At 42.9% G+C, this 22500-nt stretch overlaps 1 protein-coding gene across 1 annotated transcript in view; it reads left to right on the forward strand.

Moving 5' to 3' along the window:
- LOC138952686 (membrane metallo-endopeptidase-like 1) overlaps positions 1–22500 on the forward strand; it is a 152266-nt gene that overhangs the window by 114491 nt on the left and 15275 nt on the right. The window contains exons 4-6 of the mRNA XM_070324388.1: positions 5830–5946; positions 6371–6525; positions 7896–7982. Coding sequence (XP_070180489.1) covers positions 5830–5946; positions 6371–6525; positions 7896–7982 — 359 coding nt within the window. The remainder of the gene's footprint in view (positions 1–5829; positions 5947–6370; positions 6526–7895; positions 7983–22500) is intronic.

A 22500-nucleotide genomic window follows, 5' to 3' on the forward strand; every position in this document is an offset into this window, starting at 1 on the left:
CCCCCAGAAGAGAAGGGTGTGGTGGCGGGGGGTGGGGGTGGGGGTGGAGGGGGGAGGGGTGTTATTGGTTGGTTATTGTTTTGTTATCGTCTCTTCCGCGGAGGGAGGGGAGAGAGATATTGGGGGATGGTTCGCACACACATTATACACACCATCAACATCACCACCACCACTATCGCTTCCACCATCATGACCACAACCACCACCATCACTACCCGGCCTAACCCAAAGACACTAAAATGGGACCCCGAAGGAGTGAAATGCACAGACGGTGTACATGCTAATGTAGATGTCTAGAAAGCTCGTCAGAACCCTTATACCATCAAGATGGAAATAGAACAGCAACAGACGTCCTCTCCACGCTTGTTTCCACCGCATTGACGATGAATGTCCTGTCTTCTCCATTCAGAAGGTTTCAGAAAGGGGAAGTCAGCCGCCGCGTGTTTTATGACAAGAAGACGATTAGCTCCCTTGACAGAAACCAATTAGCGTGTTTCAAACCAACATTTCTACGTGCCTCGGCCCTTTGGGGCATGGACAGTTTGGGTTGAAAAGCCAGACTGTAGCTTCTCGTAATAAAAACAGACTTCGATTTTTTTCTCTTTCTGTTCCAATCCTCCGTGCTGCAGCTCTCTGGTTGTCGTTTTAATGAGCTGCGCGACTCGTGGAAGGAAAAGATGGCTCGTCAAGCAACCCGCCTATTGTACGTGGCAGTCAATCAGTGGGGGGACTTGTTAGCTCGCAACAGCCGCCCCCTCTCGCCCACCCCCACCCCCACCCCCCACCCCCCCCCCACCCCCCACCCCCCCCCCCCCCACCTCCCCCGTACTCCCCCCTCCCTAAACTCACTAGTTTTCTTGACATTTGCATTCGACTTCCAGTCCCCCCACCTCTTTTTCGGATTACAGTGCATGAAGATCCAAATCCCCAACTCCCCTTCTCAAAAACTGATTTTTTTTTTTTACAAAGAGTTACACCTTTGACAATCTTCCCCTTCCCAAATTACTTTCCTATTTTTGCAGTCGGATATACCCACCACCACCCTCATTTTTGGTACTCCTTGTATACATGTACACCCTAGACCAATGCCCATCCCCCTCCCCCCCCCCCTCCCCAACCGCTCTGCTTAGAGATTTACCACCCCAACTTAGAGACTTACACGTTGTTTTCCCGAGGTTCTCTTACCCCCCCACCCCTCAAAAACAATTAGCGACTTTAACCTTCTCTAATCATGTCAGGTTCCCTCCCCCCCCCCCCCCTCCCCTTAGTCCACCTTTTGCACCCATGAAACCAGCCATTGAAGATTAAGACATATCTCAAACTTAGAGACTTACATCTTCGCTCATTATCCCCTACCCCCTTACACCCCCCCCCCCCCCTCCCATGCTGCCAGCACCCCTTCCCACCTCCCGCACCCTCACCCCACCCTCACCTTAGTCGACCTTCCGCGCCCATGGAATCAGCCACCGAAGACATCTCCAGTGGAATTAGCCCTCGTTGGCCGCTTCGGCACGGGAGAAGGCACTGCTCGGATCTCCATGGCGGTAAATTGCTAATGCGAAAAGCTGGGCACGCGCCCGGTTCCTGACGTCTCGGGCACGGAGTGGCTGGAACTGCTTGGAAGCGGAAATTGTGTGATCGCAGGGAAAAAAATTATTGGGAAATTCTGTCTCCTGACTCGGCTTGGCACGGTATGGTTCGGTCCTGGCTAGGAGATCGGAAAGGTTTTCCTTCAGAAATCGCTTGTCTCTGCTTCTTGAGAGACTTCGAGTTCACGTGGCGGCTATGTTGGATCTAGGCTTTTGTCTCGGTCACGTCCGTAAAGGCAGTGGCTGTATCTTCTTGTGGCAGAATTCGTGCCCTTGATGATCTTGGAAGGGGTTAGATGTGTTTTTTTAGTTTGGCGGAAAATAAAAGCTATGTGATCTTTTGCCTTTGATTTCTGGACCTTTATGTGTTTTGGGTTTTGATTTTTAGGCACAGACGTAGAGCGCATCCTGTTCTTTGTTATTGCATTCATCTTGACCTCTTGTATTGCTAGATCAAAGATCAAATGTTCGTCCATCTAATGTCGATGTGATTAGCGTTTGATATCTAGGGACATAGCAGTAAACAGACATGACATGCTGCCTTCCAAAGTAAACGAACAGAAGACGCATAAACAGACACAGCAGCACACATTAGAAGACGAACAACAACAACAACAACTTTAACTACGGTATACAAGTAAACACATACATTTGTATCGGGAAAAAACACACAACACAATTGTGAGACATAACAGCTAAGACAAGTATGTACACATTGATTTATTGTAACACTCACAATAAAGTATATAGAGCACAATTTTACGGCAACACAACCGAAAATACAAAAAAATCACTCAGTAAAGGAACGATCCTATTCACCCCTCACATGCGATGACCAAGATACAGCAGAAGAAGGAATAGCAACAGTGGCCTGGGACGCTTGCCAAAAAAACGAATAAAGCCCTCCACAAGCCCCCCTCCATTTGTTCGGCGCATTACGACTGCCGTAAAACGGCCCGGATCAAAGCCGACAGAAGGGAGATAACAAAGCTTTTGCATTGATCATTTCCCCTCATTTATGCGTAAGGGGCCGTAATGGCCGAGGAAAGCTTTTGGCGTTTTGGTTTTTCGTGGCTCATCGCTCAAGCAAAATGCGACGCGGGGGATCCGTTTGATGGGCGGCCGGTTCTACGGCTTGTAAACTCCTCTTTAAAATACAGGGGTTGCGCCGGGGAAGCGTGAGCAAAAAAAGGCCATGGCCTGATGCCCCCCCTGCGATTCTTTGAAAGGATTCGCTTGTATCACGAATTAGCCGCAAAGCCGCTCAGCTGGACTATATGCCTGTGTGACGCCCTTTCATCGTATGCAACAGGAATACACAGACACAGATACACACAGACACACACACACAGACACACACACATACACACACAGATACACAAACACACACACACACATATACACTGACATACGCACACACACACTCACACACACACACACACACACACACACACACACACACGCACACACATGTATACATACACGCACACACACACACTCACACACACACACACACACACACACACACACACACAAACACAAACACATACATACACATACACACACAGATACACAAACACACACACACACACACACGCACAGTAGGATATGCGCCGAAATGACTGCGATCTGCTGGTCGATGTGAATGCGTGATGTATTGTGTAAAAAATTCCATCTCACACGGAATAAATAAATCCCTGCGCCTTGAGTCCGAGTCTGGAGATACGCGCGCGATATAAGACTTCATATAACATAACACACACACACACACACACACACACACACACGCACACACACACACACAGACACACACACACACACATACACACACACAGGACCATTAGGTCTGCAAAATATTAATACATTAATAAATACATTGAGATGGAGAGAGGAGAGAGTGAGAGGGGACAGAGACAGACAGACAGACAGATAGAAACTCAGAGAGAGACAGACAGAGAGAGACACACACAGAGACAGAGACAGAGAGACAGAGAGCAAGGAATACTTAAAAAGAAGAAGGCGAGACAGAAGGTTTCGACTTGAGTCATTGCTGACCTTTGATCAACTTTGTTACGATCGTATATAGTCTTATAAAAGAAATACCTAATTGGGAGCAACAGCAAGACACAACCTTTCCGCACTCAGATGGAAGAGAGTTGCCAACGCAAACAAGGCACAAACACGTCAACAACTAATTTCTACTGCATTGATTTGATCTGTTATGTTTATGGTTTTTATATTTAGTCAAGTTTTGACTAAATATTTTAACATCGAGGGGGAATCGAAACGAGGGTCGTGGTGTATGTGTGTGTGTCTGTCTGTCTGTGCGTGTGTGTGTGTGTGTAGAGCGATTCAGACCAAACTACTGGACCAATCTTTATGAAATTTGACATGAGAGTTCCTGAGAATGATATCCCCGGACGTTTTTTTCTTCTTTTCGATAAATACCTTTGATGACATCATATCCGGCTTTTTGTAAAAGTTGAGGCGGCACTGTCACACCCTCATTTTTCAATCAAATTGATTGAAATGTTGGCTAAACAGTCTTCGACGAAGGCCGGACTTCGGTATTGCATTTCAGCTTGGTGGCTTAAAAATTAATTAATGACTTTGGTCATTAAAAATCTGAAAATTGTAAAAAAAGAAAAACATTTTTTAAAACGATCCAAATTTACGTTCATCTTATTCTCCATCATTTTCTGATTCCAAAAACATATAAATATGTTCTATTTGGATTAAAAACAAGCTTTGCAAATTAAAAATATAAAAATTATGATCAAAATTAAATGTTCGAAATCAATTTAAAAACACTTTTATCTTATTCCTTGTCGGTTCCTGATTCCAAAAACATATAGATATGATATGTTTGGATTAAAAACACGCTCAGAAAGTTAAAACGAACAAAGGTACAGAAAAGCGTGCTATCCTTCTCATGCGCAACTACTACCCGGCCCGCTCTTCTTGTCAATTTCACTGCCTTTGCCACGAGCGGTGGACTGACGATGCTACGAGTATACGGTCTTGCTGAAAAATTGCATTGCGTTCAGTTTCATTCTGTGAGTTCGACAGCTTGACTAAATGTTGTATTTTCGCCTTACGCGACTTGTTTTCTTCTTATTCTTGAAAATACTGTCTTCAAGCTACCAGGCGTGTCAACATAGAGAATACTACATGGTGTCGTACCAGATTTACACGAGTTTTTTTTAAATATTGAACTGCGAGCAAAAGCGAGCTGTTCACTATTTGAAAAAGCTACGAGTGTAAATCTGGTACGACACAGCAAGCCATGTATTATTCTGTTTATCCTACATACTGTACTTACGTGTATTTTGCTGAAAATGTCTTGCAGTCGAGGCAGCTAAATTGAAGACGCTTGTTTTGGAACCTCGATCTCTTCTAAAGCCTCGTGCAATCTAATACGTCAATGCAAAGAAACGTCACTCTGAAAGTGTGGCGTGACGTGTTAGTTCTAAAGATTCATCGAGGGTAATTAGCGAGAGCAATTTTTGTTTCTATAATGACGTTTGTCTCGGTGACTTTGGCATCATAAGCAGTGGAAAAACAGGTCCCTGCCAGACTTGCTTGACATGACCTCATTTACATGATGTACACACGTGTGATTTGAACGATTATTATCTCACGGGTGTCTCTCTCACGTATGTAGGATAAAGTCTGTTTCGTAATTTGGGTTCCCTCTGTAAGCCTGCCCGTTTGCCTGTCTGCCTGGCTGTCTGTCTGTTTGTCTGTCTGTCTGTCTGTCTGTCTGTCTGTCTGTATGTATGTCGATCTGTCTCTGCTCTATCTTTCTCCCCCCCCCCCTCCCCCACGTCCGTATGTCTGTCTGTTTGAGTGTGTGGGTCTGTCTGTCTATCTGTCTGTCTGTCTGACAGCCCGTCTCTCTCTCGCTCTCTCTCTCTCTCTCTCTTTCTCTCTCTCTCTCTTTCTCTCTCTCTCTTTCTCTCTCTCTCTCTCTCTCTCTTCCCTCTCTCTCTCTCTCTCTCTCTCTCTCTCTTTCTCTCTCTCTCTCTCTTTGTCTGCGTGTCTGTTAGTATCCCCCTCTCTCTATCTCAAACTCTCTCCTCCTTTCGCTCTCTCTCTCTCTCTCTCTCTCTCTCTCTCTCTCTCTCTCTCTCTCTCTCTCTCTCTCTCTCTCTCTCTCTCTCTCTCTCTCTCTCTTGTGTTTATTACAACACAGACACGATTCAAATTATTCAGGAATCTTTGCCTTGTCTGATTTCAGACCGATTGTCCAGTTCCTACGCCAAGAAGGACAGTCCGTACCTAACTAAAGCACGGACACTCTTCCGATCCTGCCTCTTCAAACCTCAGACTGTGGATGAACGGACCCGAGCTATAGGTAAAGCTAGGTCCATATCTCGGAAGGGTGTGTTTTGAATTATTAATTTATGATATCCAATGAAGTCATCCCACAGGTGAACTACTGTAACCATTTGGTTGACCAATTCTTTTTTTAACGCGTGGTTTGGTTGTTTGGCTGATGTATACGTTAGTTTCTGGTGTCATGGGTTCATTTTGTAGTATCCACAAAGCTAGAATCCATAAAGATCGCGACATCCTTGTTGATAGACAAATGTGATCAATTGCCTTCTGAGGCTGTAGCTCATTTTTAAAGGAAATCATACCTTTTTCAAACGAGAAAACGAAAAAACAAATAGCTTTCTGGCGTTTTAGCTGGAGCGTGAGACTGAAATTCGACCGTAATCAATGCCTTGCTGCGATGTCACTGTTTAGTCTTTATTTACACTGGTGATATGTTTCAGTGGCTGAAGTTATCGAGGGTCTTGGTGGACTGACAATGCCAGAGAGCAGTAACGGGGGTAAATTTGACCTAACACCGCTTGTTGCCAACGTCACCCGGATGTTCGGTGCCAGCCCCTTCTTCAGAGTTCTTGTTCGTGGGCCCAAGCAAGTCGCGGTAAATGTTTGAGAACCAAGATGTGTGTGTGTGTGTGTGTGTGTGTGTGTGTGTGTGTGTGTGTGTGTGTGTGTGCGTGCGTGCGTGCGTGCGTGCGTGCGTGCGTGCGTGCGTGCGTGCGGGCGGGCGGACAGGCGGACAGGCGGGCGTGCGGGCGTGCGGGCGTGCGGGCGTGCGGGCGTGCGTGCGTGCGTGCGTGCGTGCGACCTCCAGCTGGATGACGCGACTGTTCCATTCTCCCCTGCTGTCAAGAGCCTTGGCGTCTTTCTCGACTCCACTCTCTCCATGCAGACACACATCTCCTTCATCATCAAGACCTGCTTTTTCCACCTACGACGCATCGCCTCCATCCGTCGCTACCTCACCCACGACGCCTGTATCAAGCTGGTTGTCTCCCTCATCTTGAGTCATCTGGACTACTGCAACTCTTTTCTGGCTGGCCTCCCCGCCTCATCCATTCATGGCCTACAACGAGTCCAGAACGCTGCTGCCAGGCTGACGTTGAGGAAGACGAAGCGAGACCACATCACCCCCCTACTTCGCTCCTTGCACTGGCTCCCTGTCAACACCCGAATCTCCTACAAACTGTCCACTCTCGTCTACAAGTGTCTCAACGACTCTGCTCCCGAATACCTTCAATCCTCCCTGGACCTGTACACCCAGCCCTCCGACCGTCCCCTTCGTTCTGCTGCTGACCCACTCCGCCTTCACATCCCTCGCTCGAAACTCGCATCTGCTGGTCAGCGTGCATTCCCCTCCGCGGGCCCCTCCGTCTGGAACTCCCTGCCGCTTGAGCTTCGCCAGAGCCCCTCTCTTGACGCGTTCAAGAATAGGTTGAAGACTCAGTTCTTCCCGTAGCTGGCTGCGACTTTCATGTTCGACGTGATGTGTTGTGCCCCAAAAGACATTCTTGTGCTGTGCTCTGTGAGAGGTGTTTTCTTTGTGTTTAAAATTATTTTGTTTGGACCTAGCTATTGATGTGTACATTATTGTTAAACAGTTATTTGTTGTATGTTTATCAGGGTTTGCTAGTGTGTGATAGGGTTCGTGTCCGTTTCTTTGTTAGTCCTGTGTTGACAACTCTTCGACAAGCGCTTAGAACTGTACCCACGGAATACGCGCTATATAAGCTTCATATTGATTGATTGATTGATTGCATGCGTGCGTGTGTTTTAAATCCTTATTTTATTGTGCTCTTTTCAACATACAAGGATACGGTATTAACTTGCTTGGACGGCTTAGCTTACACAAAAAACAACGGAAGCAAACCCTCGCTCACCGCAAAATAACAAACTTGAACGGTTCAATCAAAGAGACTTTTTGCTGTTCCTGGACGTTCCATTACATCCAGTGTTGATTTGTAATTGCAGATTGCAACTCGAGCATCAGACTACCAGGATCCTCTCCGCTCATCCACGAACGTCCTGTCTCGGTCACTGGACTCGCGAACAGAAAGGGTAAGCGATATTATTTTGTTCATTTGTTCTTACAGCGTTAAATATGTTCATGTTTCCGTTTGACATTTTGAGATGACTAGGCTTGCTGCTGCTGAAGCCGAACGACGCAAACATCTTAGCCACCTGCCAACCTTGTAATTTCGTAGAATTCAATAATTCGTACCTTTGGTGCAAGTGAAAAAGCACGCACAAACAAATAGTAGAGTGGGGGAGAAAAAAAACACCACCAACAAAAAGCAGCCATGCATCAATACACATGCAACACTTATAAGTTAGCGAATAACATTTATTACACATCAGCTTTTTATCTGTGATTGGTTTTTAGTATCATTTTTAATCGGGATGTCCGTTTCACATTGCAAAGTCAAAATCGACTAAACTACAACTATGATGATTGTAGACGCAGCTACTTGTGATATATACTAAAAAGTATGCTTTTGAGTAGGCTTTAATACAGAGTGTACTGGTTTGGTTGCCTATTGATTATCAGACCAATCGGGGTTTTTTCCTCCAACATAATTATCTTATAGAAATAAAGTGATTTTATCAAAGGTGACTTCAATGCAGTATCTGGCAGAGAACGAATAATTTACACCAAAAATCAAAAAAGTAACAATGAACAAACTTCAATGGGCGCTGTGGCGGGGTGGTAAGACGTCGGCCTCTTAATCGGAAGGTCGAGGGTTCGAATCCCGGTCGCGGCCGCCCGGTGGGTTAAGTGTGGAGATTTTTCCGATCTCCCAGGTCAACTTATGTGCAGACCTGCTAGTGGCTTATCCCCCTTCGTGTGTACACGCAAGCACAAGACCAAGTGCGCACGGAAAAGATCCTGCAATCCATGTCAGAGTTCGGTGGGTTATAGAAACACGAAAATATCCAGCATGCTTCCTCCGAAAGCGGCGTATGGCTGCCTTAATGGCGGGGTAAAAACGGTCATACACGTAAAATTCCACTCGTGCAAAAAACACGAGTGTACGTGGGAGTTTCAGCCCACGAACGCAGAAGAAGAAGAACAAACTTCAACGATAACCCTGCCAATCATGTTTTTAACTTGAAGTTGTTTCAATTCAAAAGTCGGGATAGACGAATTCTTGTTTTCTTTTTTTTTCCCCTAATTGTTTTTTTGTTAATATATTGATTCGTATGCAGCAGTGGGAGTGAGCCTTCTGTGGGTTTTGTTCAATCCTCGTTTGTTTTCCAAACGTCATAGCGTACAATTCAAAATAACTATGCTAGAGTCACTGCGTATTTCCCCATTCTTGAACTCTGGAGGGGTTTATGTTTTCCCAAACAGTTGTGCATTCGCTTTTCCGTTTCTTTTTATTTCTGTTCTCCTATTTTTTTGGTCCTGTTTTGATTTATTTTCCATTATGGTTTTGCTTTATTTTCTATTTGGGTTCGTCCTGTTAGTTTTGCTGCTGAAGCCAAGCATAAAACAAAATGCTGTGAAGTACTTGAGTCTGCGACCTTGCCATTAGAGGCCATCCTTGCATACACTAAGCCGATCTTTTTTTGACAGAGTTGGGTTTTTTTCTGTTTTTTCTTCCTATTCTTCGTGTGACTGAATGTGTGTACGTGTGTGTGTGTGTGTGTGTGTGTGTGTGTGTGTGTGTGTGTGTGTGTGTGTGTGTGCGTGCGTATGTGCGTGTGTGTGTGTGTGTGTTTGTGTGTGTGTGAGTGTGTGTGTGTGTGTGTGTGTGTGTGTGTGTGTGTGTGTGCGTGCTAGTGTGCGTGCTAGTGCGTGTGTCTGTCTGTCTCTCTGTTTCTCTGTCTGTATGTGTCTGTAAAATGCTTTTGCGTCTAGTCTATCTGTGGGAGTCTATAGTATGTGCGTATGTGTGTCTGCTGGTTTGTCTGTCTCTGTCTGTCTGTTTGTCTCTTTCTGTCTTGTCTCTTGATACATTTTCAACTGCTTCAAACTGGCCTTTGTGTACCGATATCTCGAACAAAAACAGAAAAGACAAATTCATTTAGTATTACAATCGTCCCCAAAGCAAATAATAACATGATATTTGTACGCCCTGATATTGAAATTGTCTTAACTGTTCACCACTGTTCATAAACGTTTACCATATCATTAGATGAGATCGCAACGGTAGGACATCTTGATTCCTTTAGCTATGTACAGCGGCGCTACAGTTTCGTTCCGGAGCAAACTTTTAAGGCCGAATTTCGTGCTTAAGGGTAACTGTCATCGCATTCAAACAGCGTTCAACAAAGACAGGTTATCGTTCTTGGCTCTTCCGTCAGTTAAGTTGCTTTTCCATCAATTGACATGCATCCCCTCGTGTCAGGTTCTTCACCTTTGCGCTTTCTGACCGAACGAAAATGAACTGTCACGGTTTTCGCAGAATCGAAGTGAAATCTCAACCGTTTGAGGACGGGGTTTCGACTTGCCGTTTTATGTCTTTGGTGAAATGTGTACCTATCGTAACCATCCATGCACAAGTAGGACAGAAAAACGAACTTTTCAGAGGGAGTGGGGTGCGGGGGTGGGTAATCAAATACGGAGAATTCTGATGAAATTGTTTTTTTTATTTCAACCACTGACACCAAAATGGACAGCTCTCAATACCAGATTTAAAGAGTCCGTGACATTATCTTTTTTCATGGCGTGAAGAGTGACTGTTCAATAATTGCAATGAAAGAAGTGGCGAATGCTTGTGAGTAAAGAAAAGAGTAAGCTCTAAATTACTGTGACACCTGTGAAAGCGTCAACGTTTGTCATTTTGCTTTAGAAGTATTATTTTTGTATAATTATATGGTCTTTCGAGAAAATCTATTTTAATCATACTTGGTCCTTGTTAATTTGGTTTTCGTGTTGTTATGTCACCGGATGCTAGAAAAGAAAGAAAGACAAGTGTGTACTTGTTAGAATGTCTTTTTAGCAAAAACAACACTGTACATCTGAGCACAATAATGTGCTCAAAGTTATCGCGGAAACTTAAGTGCTGAATATACTAATGTTTTGTGATCAGAAGAGCAGAAAATAGACGTAGTCTACCTGTTATCTAACATTTAAAACAATAAGGAAAATCAACTGGACAGAAGACGCACACTACGTAAAGTATAAACCCATTGCTTACAGGCATATCTTAATTACTTCCTCATAATGGAAGAAGCAGACACTGAAAATCAAATATGCAAATCACAATGCATCAAACGGAATGCATCGCAGATTATTATATTTTAACATGGCATTGTGCGTGTGTTCTTCTATGTTCTTACTACTCTTTTGCTCTTAATAATAATAATAATAATAATAATAATAATAATAATAATAATAATAATAATAATAATAATAATAATAATTGTCAGTAAGTACTGGTGTCACATGACTGATGTGAACCAGTTGATTGGCTAATGGCGATGCGCTAAAACTGTTAGCGCACTCTTGGAGTGCGCTAACTTTTCCACAGAGCGTATTCTTCCGCCCTTTGCCTAAGCGAGACTGTGCTCTCATCCTCAGAATTAATTAATGACATGTAGCTTATATTCTCCACAATACCAAATGACCATAAATTCCCTGCTTCTCAATTAAAGCAGAAGTGGTTTTTTTCTGACAGATTGCATGTGCCTGTGCCACAGTGCCACTGATCTAAAAATAGAAGCCGCTGTGTTTCATCTAATTTTCGCCGACTTGCATAGATTCTTCTCATATGCCGTGTTAGTGGCATGTAGCTTATCATCCACATTACCAAATGATGAGTTAGTATACAATTCCCAGCGGCTAACAGAAAACACAAGTGTTATTCCGATAACGTACCAGCTAGACCAGTTTGGAAGACTGACTCGATCGACTCTGTCATACGTAGCAGACTACACAGAAATACGACTACATCAGTTCAGTAAATGAATGGTTTCCGAATTATTATTTCAAGGCAAGAACAATCGTAATCGAAAACGTGTAGGGTTCAGAACGTTCTTACCATATATAAGACTTATTACCAGCCTGCCTCATGCGTGCAGACTCAGTGCAGACTGCAGTGGTTCGATTGCCCAGGTAGCCTAGCAGACGACATAAACCCCGCTCAGCAAATTAACATGTTGGGCAAATGTGAACGAAAAAACGATGGGGATATAATACGTGTAGGGTTCAGAGCATTCTTACCGTTCATATTTAGTATCAGACTCCCCGATGAGTGAAGATACAACACGAGAAATATGCCACATTTATTTTGAAAATGTGCTAACCCGTAGAGTCCCGCTTCGAGTCAATTCAAGGGGAGTCACTCCGCACAGTCAATCCGTCGAAGCTCGACTGGAGGTTTCGAATCGCAAATATCGAAGAGCACAGACCTTTCTCCGAGTTCAAATAAGGTCTCTCTGAAAGATCATCACTGTTCAGATTAACGCTACACTGGAATTTACCAACAGAAATTAAAATGCGTGTGACGAAAGCACGACACACTTGAGACACCCCACACAAAAGTTGATCTTACTGTACACGACCTGACCACACAGTTATGCCTATTCAAATGCGCGTTGCAAAATGTGCGTTTGGAATCTTCTTTTTTCTATGGCGGTACTGACAATATCGTTATTGAAACAATCCCAGTGCACTAAGGGATTTATAGAGCAAATCTCGAAAATAATTATTGAACTCAGCGCTATGCGCTTCGTTCAATAATGAATTTTCTAGATTTGCTCTATAAATCCCTTAGTGCACTGGGATGTCTCAATAACTTAAATAATAATAATAATAATAATAATAATAATAATAATAATAATAATAATAATTGTCAGTAAGTACTGGTGTCACATGACTGATGTGAACCAGTTGATTGGCTAATGGCGATGCGCTAAAACTGTTAGCGCACTCTTGGAGTGCGCTAACTTTTCCACAGAGCGTATTCTTCCGCCCTTTGCCTAAGCGAGACTGTGCTCTTATCCTCAGAATTAATTAATGACATGTAGCTTATATTCTCCACAATACCAAATGACCATAAATTCCCTGCTTCTCAATTAAAGCAGAAGTGTTTTGTTTTTTTCTGACAGATTGCATGTGCCTGTGACACAGTGCTACTGATCTAAAATAGAAGCCGCTGTGTTTCATCTAATTTTCGCCGACTTGCAAAGATTCTTCTCATATGCCGTGTTAGTGGCATGTAGCTTATCATCCACATTACCAAATGATGAGTTAGTATACAATTCCCAGCGGCTAACAGAAAACACAAGTGTTATTCCGATAACGTACCAGCCAGACCAGTTTGGAAGACTGACTCGATCGACTCTGTCATACGTAGCAGACTATGTACACTGAAATACGACTGCATCAGTTCAGTAAATGAATGGTTTCCGAATTATTATTTCAAGGCAAGAACAATCGTAATCGAAAACGTGTAGGGTTCAGAACATTCTTACCATATATATAAGACTTATTACCTCATGCGTGCAGACTCAGTCAGTGCAGACTGCAGTGGTTCGATTGCTCTTGCCTAGCACAGTAGCAGACGACATAAACCCCGCTCAGCAAATTAACATGTTGGGCAAATGTGAACTAAAAAACGATGGGGATATAAAACATGTAGGGTTCAGAGCATTCTTACCGTTCATATTTAGTATCAGACTCCCCGATGAGTGAAGATACAACACGAGAAATATGCCACATTTATTTTGAAAATGTGCAACCGTCGAGTCCTTCGACTTCGAGTCAATTCAAGGGGAGTCACTCCGCACAGTCAATCCGTCGAACCTCGACTGGAGGTTTCGAATCGCAAATAACGAAGAGTACAGTCCTTTCTCCGAGTTCAAATGAGGTCTCTCTGAAAGATCATCACTGTTCAGCTTAACGCTACACTGGAATTTACCAACAGAAATTAAAATGCGTGTGACGAAAGCACGACACACTTGAGACACCCCACACAAAAGTAGATCTTACTGTACACTGACGACCTAACCACACAGTTCAATCAATCAATGAGGCTTATATCGCGCATATTCCGTGGGTACAGTTCTAGGCGCTCTGCAGTGATGCCGTGTGAGATGAAATTTTATACGGCCAGTAGATTGCAGCCATGTCGGCGCATATTTACCTTTCACGGCCTTATTCCAAGTCACACGGGTATGGTAGACAATTATTAACTGTGCCTAAGCAATTTTGCCAGGAAAGACCCTTTTGTCAATCGTGGGATCTTTAACGTGCACACCCAATGTAGTATACACGGGGGGTGGTTCGGACACCGAAGAGAGTCTGCACACAAAGTTGACTCTGTGAAATAAATTTCCGCCGAACCTGGGATCGAACTCGCGCTGACAGCGGCCAACTGAATACAAATCCAGCGCGCTACCAACTGAGCTATATCCCCGCCCCAGCTATGCCTATTCAAATGCGCGGAGCAAAATGTGCGTTTGGAATCTTCTTTTTTCTATGGCGGTACTGACAATATCGTTATTGAAACAATCCCAGTGCACTAAGGGATTTATAGAGCAAATCTCGAAAATAATTATTGAACTCAGCGCTATGCGCTTCGTTCAATAATGAATTTTCTCGATTTGCTCTATAAATCCCTTAGTGCACTGGGATGTCTCAATAACTTAAATAATATTTTTAACGCGCACATATCTCACCAACAGGCGACTCAAGGCGCATGCACATACACTCATTCACACATACGGAGACTTAAAAGTCACTAACACACACACATACACCATCAACCATTAAATATGTACAGTTATGCAGGGTGGGATGGGGGTGGGCAGTGTAGAATGCATGGATTATTTGGAAAAAAGGAATGTCTTGAGTGCAGATTTGAATGATTCGAGGGACTGTTGTTGACGAAGGAGGAGAGGTAGTGTGTTCCATTGGCTAGGTGCTTGGAAAGAAAATGAGCGTTGACCTGCTGCTCTTATTATTAATCTTCCATCAAAAGTGCTTCTCGTATACACGATTTCCTTGGTCACATTGCCTTGAAAACTTCAATTGCGAGATAAACGTGTGAAACCACTTAAGGAAGCCGCCTACCGTCTATCCATTATTGATGCGAGAATGGTTTTGTCTTGACATTGGGATTTCCGGGATTCCTGTCCCGCTAGTATTCAAAATTCACTCGTGGTCCCATTGGCCTTTTGGTTCAAGTCTTAACTTTTTAACCTTGTTTTACTTTTTGGGAGTGGGTCCAATGGTTTAATTGTTCACCTGGGAAGACATGCTTCGCGTACTTTTAAGTGACGATGATTTTCTTTGTACGTCTGTTGATTCAAATATGTATGTATTCTCTGTTAACTGCGCTGTCTCCCTGTACCTGTCTTTGCCAGCCTCCATCCCCAGCATGTATATTTATTCATTCACATATCTATTCACATAGTTACAACCTCAGTGGGGATGAGCTTTCGTTTTCCCTACCCCCATTGGTGTTGTGTACACCTCTTCCAGACTAGCAGCCCATCTCTCCCTGCTTCCCCCCCCCCCCTCCTCTCTCCGCCCCTCGTCTACCGTCGCTTCTCCTATGCGGACGCCTCCAAGCCCCCACCTTCTACTTTTCATTCACCCACCTTCACTATTCTTAAAAACTTTTTTTTTTTTAAATCCATGCGGATTAAAACCTGACGGAAGTAGGGGGGACTTGTGCGTGCTGAAAGACCTCGTCGTTACAGGAATCGCGACCGTGCCTCCGTGAAAAGCATCTCGAGACTTTCTTTTTCTTTTCTTTTTTTTCAAAATTAAGCGGTGACGCATGCGAGCCGGGTGGTAACGAATGGAAGAAAAACACGAGGCCTGATTTTAACTGAAGCGAAAGTGTTGAAAGCTTGTCGCCAAAACGTCATGTTTTGCGCGTAATGAGGTGTGGACACCCTTTCTTTTTTCTTTCACGCCGATTTCATTTTTGATTTATTGCCACTCGATGCGTTTCTTTTGTCGAGTAACATTTCATTCAAACCCTCTCGCGTTGACTCTGAGCAATGCCGGGTTAGTAAGAGAGTGTGGTTCTATGTAAGTGGCTGGTAGGAGAAATTGTACGTCTCCGTTGGTACCTAAAAGTAATCTAGTGGTCTATGGTACCGAGGGAGGTTTGATCTGATTGATGAGCTAGTGGAAAGGCTGGGGAAATGACCGTGAAAAGTCTCCGTAGACCCAGGCAGAAAGTGGTACCAGACTTTACTGAATACTCATGACGAAATGATTTTTTGTTACTGGTGCCGTCGTGAGAGAAGGTTTGTCATCACGGTTTGGTAGAAAGCAGTTTGAAAATTTCATGGTTCGTTGGTGTCGTGAAAGATGAGTAAAATGCCGGGAAGGTGGTTGTGACACAATCATCAATTTCTTAGGAGTTCATTAGGAGGAATGTATCGCTTTGATTTATGAAGACAATATATATTAGGTTTTAGTGTGAGTAATCATAAACTGAACATTGCCCTCACGAACGCATACATTCGTCTAACACAGACACACAGACAGACAAACATACAGACAGACATATTATTATCGCTGCCTCTGCCTGTCAGTCTTTCTGCTTATCTGCCTGTTTGTCTGTCTGTCTGTCTGTCTGTCTGTCTGTCTGTCTGTCTGTCTGTCTGTCTGTCTGTCTGTCGGTCTGCCTGCCTGTCTGTCTGTCTGTCTGTCTGTCTGTCTGCCTATCTGTCTGTTTCTGTCTCTGTCTCTGTTTCTCTGTCTCTCGGCCCCCCCCCCCTCTGTCTCTGTCTCTCTCTCTCTGTCTCTGTCTCTGTCTGTCTCTCTCTCTCTCTCTCTCTCTCTCTCTCTCTTTCTCTCTATCTCTTTTAATAGGGAGTTTACAGTTTTAACATGACATTCCGTCTTACTGTTGGAAATAACGTACCATGACCTTCCAAGGAACAATGGATTGAACGAATTACTGAGCTCTGTGCTCTATTAATTGACCAAATTAGGGACAGTCTCAGTCTATGATGTCTGCATGGATGTTTGAGGAATTTATGATGAAGTGAATGGGGAAACTACAGTTGGAGAAAATAAACCGCGCAATCTGGAGCTTACTTCACATACAACTGGCGATTCCGTTTAACTGTCAGAAAGAATGTGCTGTGACCTTCCTCAGTAAATAGGGATGATCGACTTACCCATATTAGATGGCAACAAGAAGAAAGACAGTTTCCTCCTATAGTTTGTGAATATAGGTTGATGTATTATTACGCTCCACTTTAATGGTACCGAATGAGAAAAGTGTGCACAGCGTTGACGTGATGGAGCTAGTTTACCGTTCTGCTGTGGTTGCCGTCTTTCTGTCTGAAAGAACAGGCCATATTGACATCGTGCGGAAAATAGGGCTGATCGAATTAGCCTTATCAGATGACAGAAAGAGTGACAGTTCAGGCCTTTGTTTTACGTTTGTAAGTGGGTGATATTTTTTCGCTCTTGGGTTTGACACAAGTAATAGCCTATAACAATCTGCCAATGGCGTTTGGTATTCATTTGCAGTATGCATATTTATGTGAGGAAATTCTTATTTGCAGGAGGAACATATACACAAGATAAGACATTATTTTTGGTATATGACCATTCGTCAACATACATTTGGTTCGTTGGTGCATCTGACTAAAAACAGTGTGTCAATTGTTTAACAAATAATCGATAATTTCATAATTTCTGCAGAATTGTGTTTAATGTTTTCAATAACATCGGATTTATTTTTTTAATCTAATGAAAGTCTATTCAGTTTCGGCTGAAAACCACTCTTTTTCCTCAGAACGGTTACTTTGTGGAACGTTTCAGTACAGACAAAACGATATGTTTACAAGACAAACTGTGCAAGTTGTCGAGGAAATTAAACCTACTGGTCTGCCGTGGGATTCGTAAAGATTGTTTTATGGCCTCCCTTTTAAAAATACGGCTAATCAAAGTAATATATAAGATAGCAGGAAGAGAGATTTTAATGTAAATGTTTTGTTTTGTCCATAATCAAACATTCGATAAACTTGCCTTTGTTGTTTTGTTTTGCTTTTATTTTGGAAGTTCATCAGGATTTTTTTAAATGTTGTGATTTATTTTTTTCTTTCGATCAAAGCCGATTAAAAGTGAACATCTTTTAGGACAAATTCATCGTTATTATTACTCTCAAGACGGGCATACCTCATCGATTAAAGGGTGGTACACGTAATGACATTTAGAAAGAATATCTCCTTGACCAAAAAAACACAAAAATCAAACAGCAGGAACACGGATTATAAAAGCATGGAGAGCATGGAAGCTTGATAAAAGCATGAATCTTGAACATCTTTGGAGACATGGAATAAGGGGCTTGAGAAACCAATGGATGCCAAGAAAAACTAGATGAGATACCGGAACAGATTTTTTTGACTGGGAGGACGAAAATGGATGACAAACGGAAAAACATTGTGCGGTTTAAATCCTAGCCGGAAGAGAGAAACGACGAAGATGGATGTGAAATGCTAATTCAGTGGCTTAGGCCTTCCATTCAGAAAAAACCATAAAAGAAGATGGTTTGCCAAGTTTTATGTTTAAAAAAAAAGGTAAGATTTTGCAGGAAAAACCTGACTTGAGTCATGTATTATGTAAGTGTGTTGAAGTTGAATTGAGTCAAAGTTGACCAGTTCAAAGACAAATAACACTATCAGCTGACTGCAGAGAATAAGATCAATGCTTAATCCCCCTGAGTGCTTGAGACCGAAACACAACAACAACAACAACAACAACAACAACAACAACAACAACAGCAACAACAACAACAACAACAACAAAAACACGTACGCATATTAGCTGTTGATTTCCGGTGGTACGTGTCCAATTGGAAGGATGCCCTTATTCCATGTGTAAACCTTGGCAGATATGTGACGATTTATACTGGAAGGAAGATATCCTTAAATGAGCACAAAAAAAACATAACAGATATGTGGTGGTTTACAAGCCTGGGCAAATCTATGAAGGTTATCAAACGGAAAAGAAGAAGGTATCTTTAAATGTGCTAACGCCAGAACAGATCCGTGGAAGTTTACAAGCCTGGGCAAATCTATGAAGGTTTTCAAACGAGCAGTCAGAAGGTATCTTTAAATGTGCTAACGCCAGAACAGATCCATGGAAGTTTACAAGCCTGAGCAAATCTATGAAGGTTTTCAATCGAGAAGTAAGAAGGTATCTTTAAATGTGCTGACGCCAGAACAGATCCATGGAAGTTTACAAGCCTGGGCAAATCTGTGAAGGTTTTCAAACGAGCAGTAAGAAGGTATCTTTAAATGTGCCAATATCAGAACAGATTCGTAGAAGTTTACAAGCCTGGGCAAATCTATGAAGGTTTTCAAACGAGAATTAAGAAGGTATCTTTAAATGTGCTGACGCCAGAACAGATCCGTGGAAGTTTACAAGCCTGGGCAAATCTTGAAGGTTTTCAAACGAGCAGTAAGAAGGTATCTTTAAATGTGCTAATACCAGAACAGATCCATGGAAGTTTACAAGCCTGGGCAAATCTGTGAAGGTTTTCAAACGAGAAGTAAGAAGGTATCTTTAAACGTACAAACGCCTGAACAGATCTGTGAAAGTTTACAGGCCTGGGCAAATCTGTGAAAGTTTACACGGGAAGGAAGAAGGTATCTTTAAACGTGCCCAAGACGGATGACACTATCAACTGGCCCCGCTGTTCCTCTCGGGGCGCCAGAGGAAACAAGGGATCTCACCTCGTCCCCTGGATTCAAACGGCTTTTAAGCGGGGCCAATTTTATTTGTGTAATCGATTAGTGGGTCTTCGCTTTCGGGATCAACTGCTCGGATATCGGAGGTCAGGCGCCACTCTTTTTGGCGGGCTCAATTTTGAGGTCTTCGGATTGATGACTTGATGGAAAAGGGGGGAAAGTCGGAGGGGGGGGGGGGGGGGTAGGGGGAGGCTGGAGGAGGAATAGCGAGGGGCGGTGTTGTCGGGTGGAAGTATGTGGTGGGGTATGAGAGTTGACGCAGGGGATATATAGATGAAAGTATGTTTGAGTTAAATGGTTTGGTGTGAAAGACGAAGAAGGTTTGAGAGGTGTGGTTGGATGAGGGTTGGATAAAGGTAGGTCATAAACTGTGGCTGTTGTGTTAAACGAGGGCAACTGCTGTAACTATAGCTATATATGTACTTTCTGTGTGCATCTGTATGATAATTCAACGTTTCGGTCATGCTATCTTTATGAATGAAAAAAACTACATTTGTGTACGAGAAGTTGTGCCCTTTGATAAAGTTCACAGCCAGATTATTATAGATATCTATACTACGCGTCAAAAAAACCCAGGCAGATGCGTTTGAGTGCAGATCTTTGTGAAGAGGCCGTTTATTGTGAAACTCTTACCATATTCAACAAACAGGTGGATTGTACATAAGTTAGTGTCTATACATTGGAACCTACAGCACAGGCATCCCCCAAAATCAAATTTGCAAAAGCAAGGTTCCCGCGCGACAACAAATCAGAAAAGCTGAAAATCAACAAGTTTTGCATGTCATTGGAAATAACTATCAAATTTGTATCCAAAACAGAAAACACAAACAAAAACAATCAGTTCCCTTTGGCCAAACGAAAATATATGTTGGTTTAGGGTAAGCCGACCGAGCCTGTTTTTTCCCGCCGACCCTGAATCTTTTTTTGATTTGGTTTAAACAATGTTTATTCATATTTACATGTTCAGGAAATGTACATCGACATAAGGTGAAGACAACAACAAGCCTACGGCCTATGGTGGTGTCTTCAAACACATTTACAATAAGAACATGGCAGACAAGCCCTTACACAGTAAATAAAAACAATCCGTAAATTTTACTCAAAATATTTACCAAATTTTGGAGAGAAAAGAAAAGACGAAAAGAAGGTGAGAAAACACCAAAGAAAATAAAGTAAGCACACATACACATCTAACCAGAAGAATGCGTAAAGGATAATAATCGGTGATTAAACAAATCAAGAACAAATATTTGGGGACAAGTATTCAGACCGGGGGAGGAGAGGCTTAAGGGGGGGGTGGAATAGAGAGAGAGAGAGAGAGAGAGAGAGAGAGAGAGAGAGAGAGAGAGAGAGAGAGAGAGAGAGAGAGAGAGAGAGAGAGAGAGAGAGAGAGAGAGAGAGAGAGAGAGAGAGAGAGAGAGAGAGAGAGAGAGAGAGAGAGAGAATCTGTGTTTGTCTAATTATTTCCAAACCGGCCAGTACGTCTGTTGAATTCCTGAACAGTTTTAAATATATTAATATTTTCAAAATGACTTTCGTTCACATCCCCTTCTAATAAAGTAACAATGTTAATAAAACGATTGTGAAGCGTATAAATGGTATCCTGGCGATCTTGCAAATAAGTTGGGCATTCAAAAAAATAGTGGTCAACTGTTTCTGCACCAGTGCCGCATTCACATTCACTATCGTTACTTAAATGACGGATAACTAAATGATGTTTCAAATCACTAATCGTTAATCTCAGCTTACAATGTAAAATTTCTAGGTCTCGAGTCTCTCCGTAAAAGTGTGCTGGGGGAACAACATCGTCCCTGGCAAGAAAACGTTTTAAATAACTCAGTGAGTCACTTTGTTGGACATATTCTGGTAGTGTGTTCCAAAAGTATGTTGCAGATGGAACAAAGGATGATCGATACAATTCCGTTTTAAATGGTGGCATCTTGCGATTTAGAGGTCGTCGTCTGTGATATGGGTTTGACTCAGATACCAAAGGCGGGAGTCTTAAATTGAAATAATGGGGTGTTTTGTTTTAATCAATCAATCAATATGAGGCTTATATCGCGCGTATTCCGTGGGTACAGTTCTAAGCGCAAGGATTTATTTTTTAATTTTTTATTTTAATTTTATGCAATTTATATCGCGCACATATTCAAGGCGCAGGGATTTATTTATGCCGTGTGAGATGGAATTTTTTTACACAATACATCACGCATTCACATCGGCCAGCAGATCGCAGCCATTTCGGCGCATATCCTACTTTTCACGGCCTATTATTCCAAGTCACACGGGTAATTTGGTGGACATTTTTATCTATGCCTATACAATTTTGCCAGGAAAGACCCTTTTGTCAATCGTGGGATCTTTAACGTGCACACCCCAATGTAGTGTACACGAAGGGACCTCGGTTTTTCGTCTCATCCGAAAGACTAGCACTTGAACCCACCACCTAGGTTAGGAAAGGGGGGGAGAAAATTGCTAACGCCCTGACCCAGTGTCGAACTCGCAACCTCTCGCTTCCGAGCGCAAGTGCGTTACCACTCGGCCACCCAGTCCTATGAAACAAAATTAATTTGTGCCTTCGGCGCCTTTCTTTCAACGAGGTAAATCCAGATTCAGCATACAGTTTTGAGTGGCTAGTGCCTCGCACAGCGCCAATTATTGTTCTAATGGCGTCCAAATGTAAATTTTCAAGTTCTTCTGCTATGGCATTAGTGCAATTATCCCATAGTGTATCAGCATAATCAAACAAAGGCATTATGAAGGTCTTATAAATAATTTCCAGACTTTTCCGACTAAGCCTATATTTGAACGATCTCAAACACGCTACTAGAGGTCTGCATGTCGCAATAATGGATTGAACATGTGCTTCCCATTTACAGTCGTTTTGCAAGACAACACC

This window comes from Littorina saxatilis, linkage group LG2 (assembly GCF_037325665.1).
Source record: "Littorina saxatilis isolate snail1 linkage group LG2, US_GU_Lsax_2.0, whole genome shotgun sequence".
Classification (NCBI taxonomy): Eukaryota; Metazoa; Mollusca; class Gastropoda; order Littorinimorpha; family Littorinidae; genus Littorina; species Littorina saxatilis.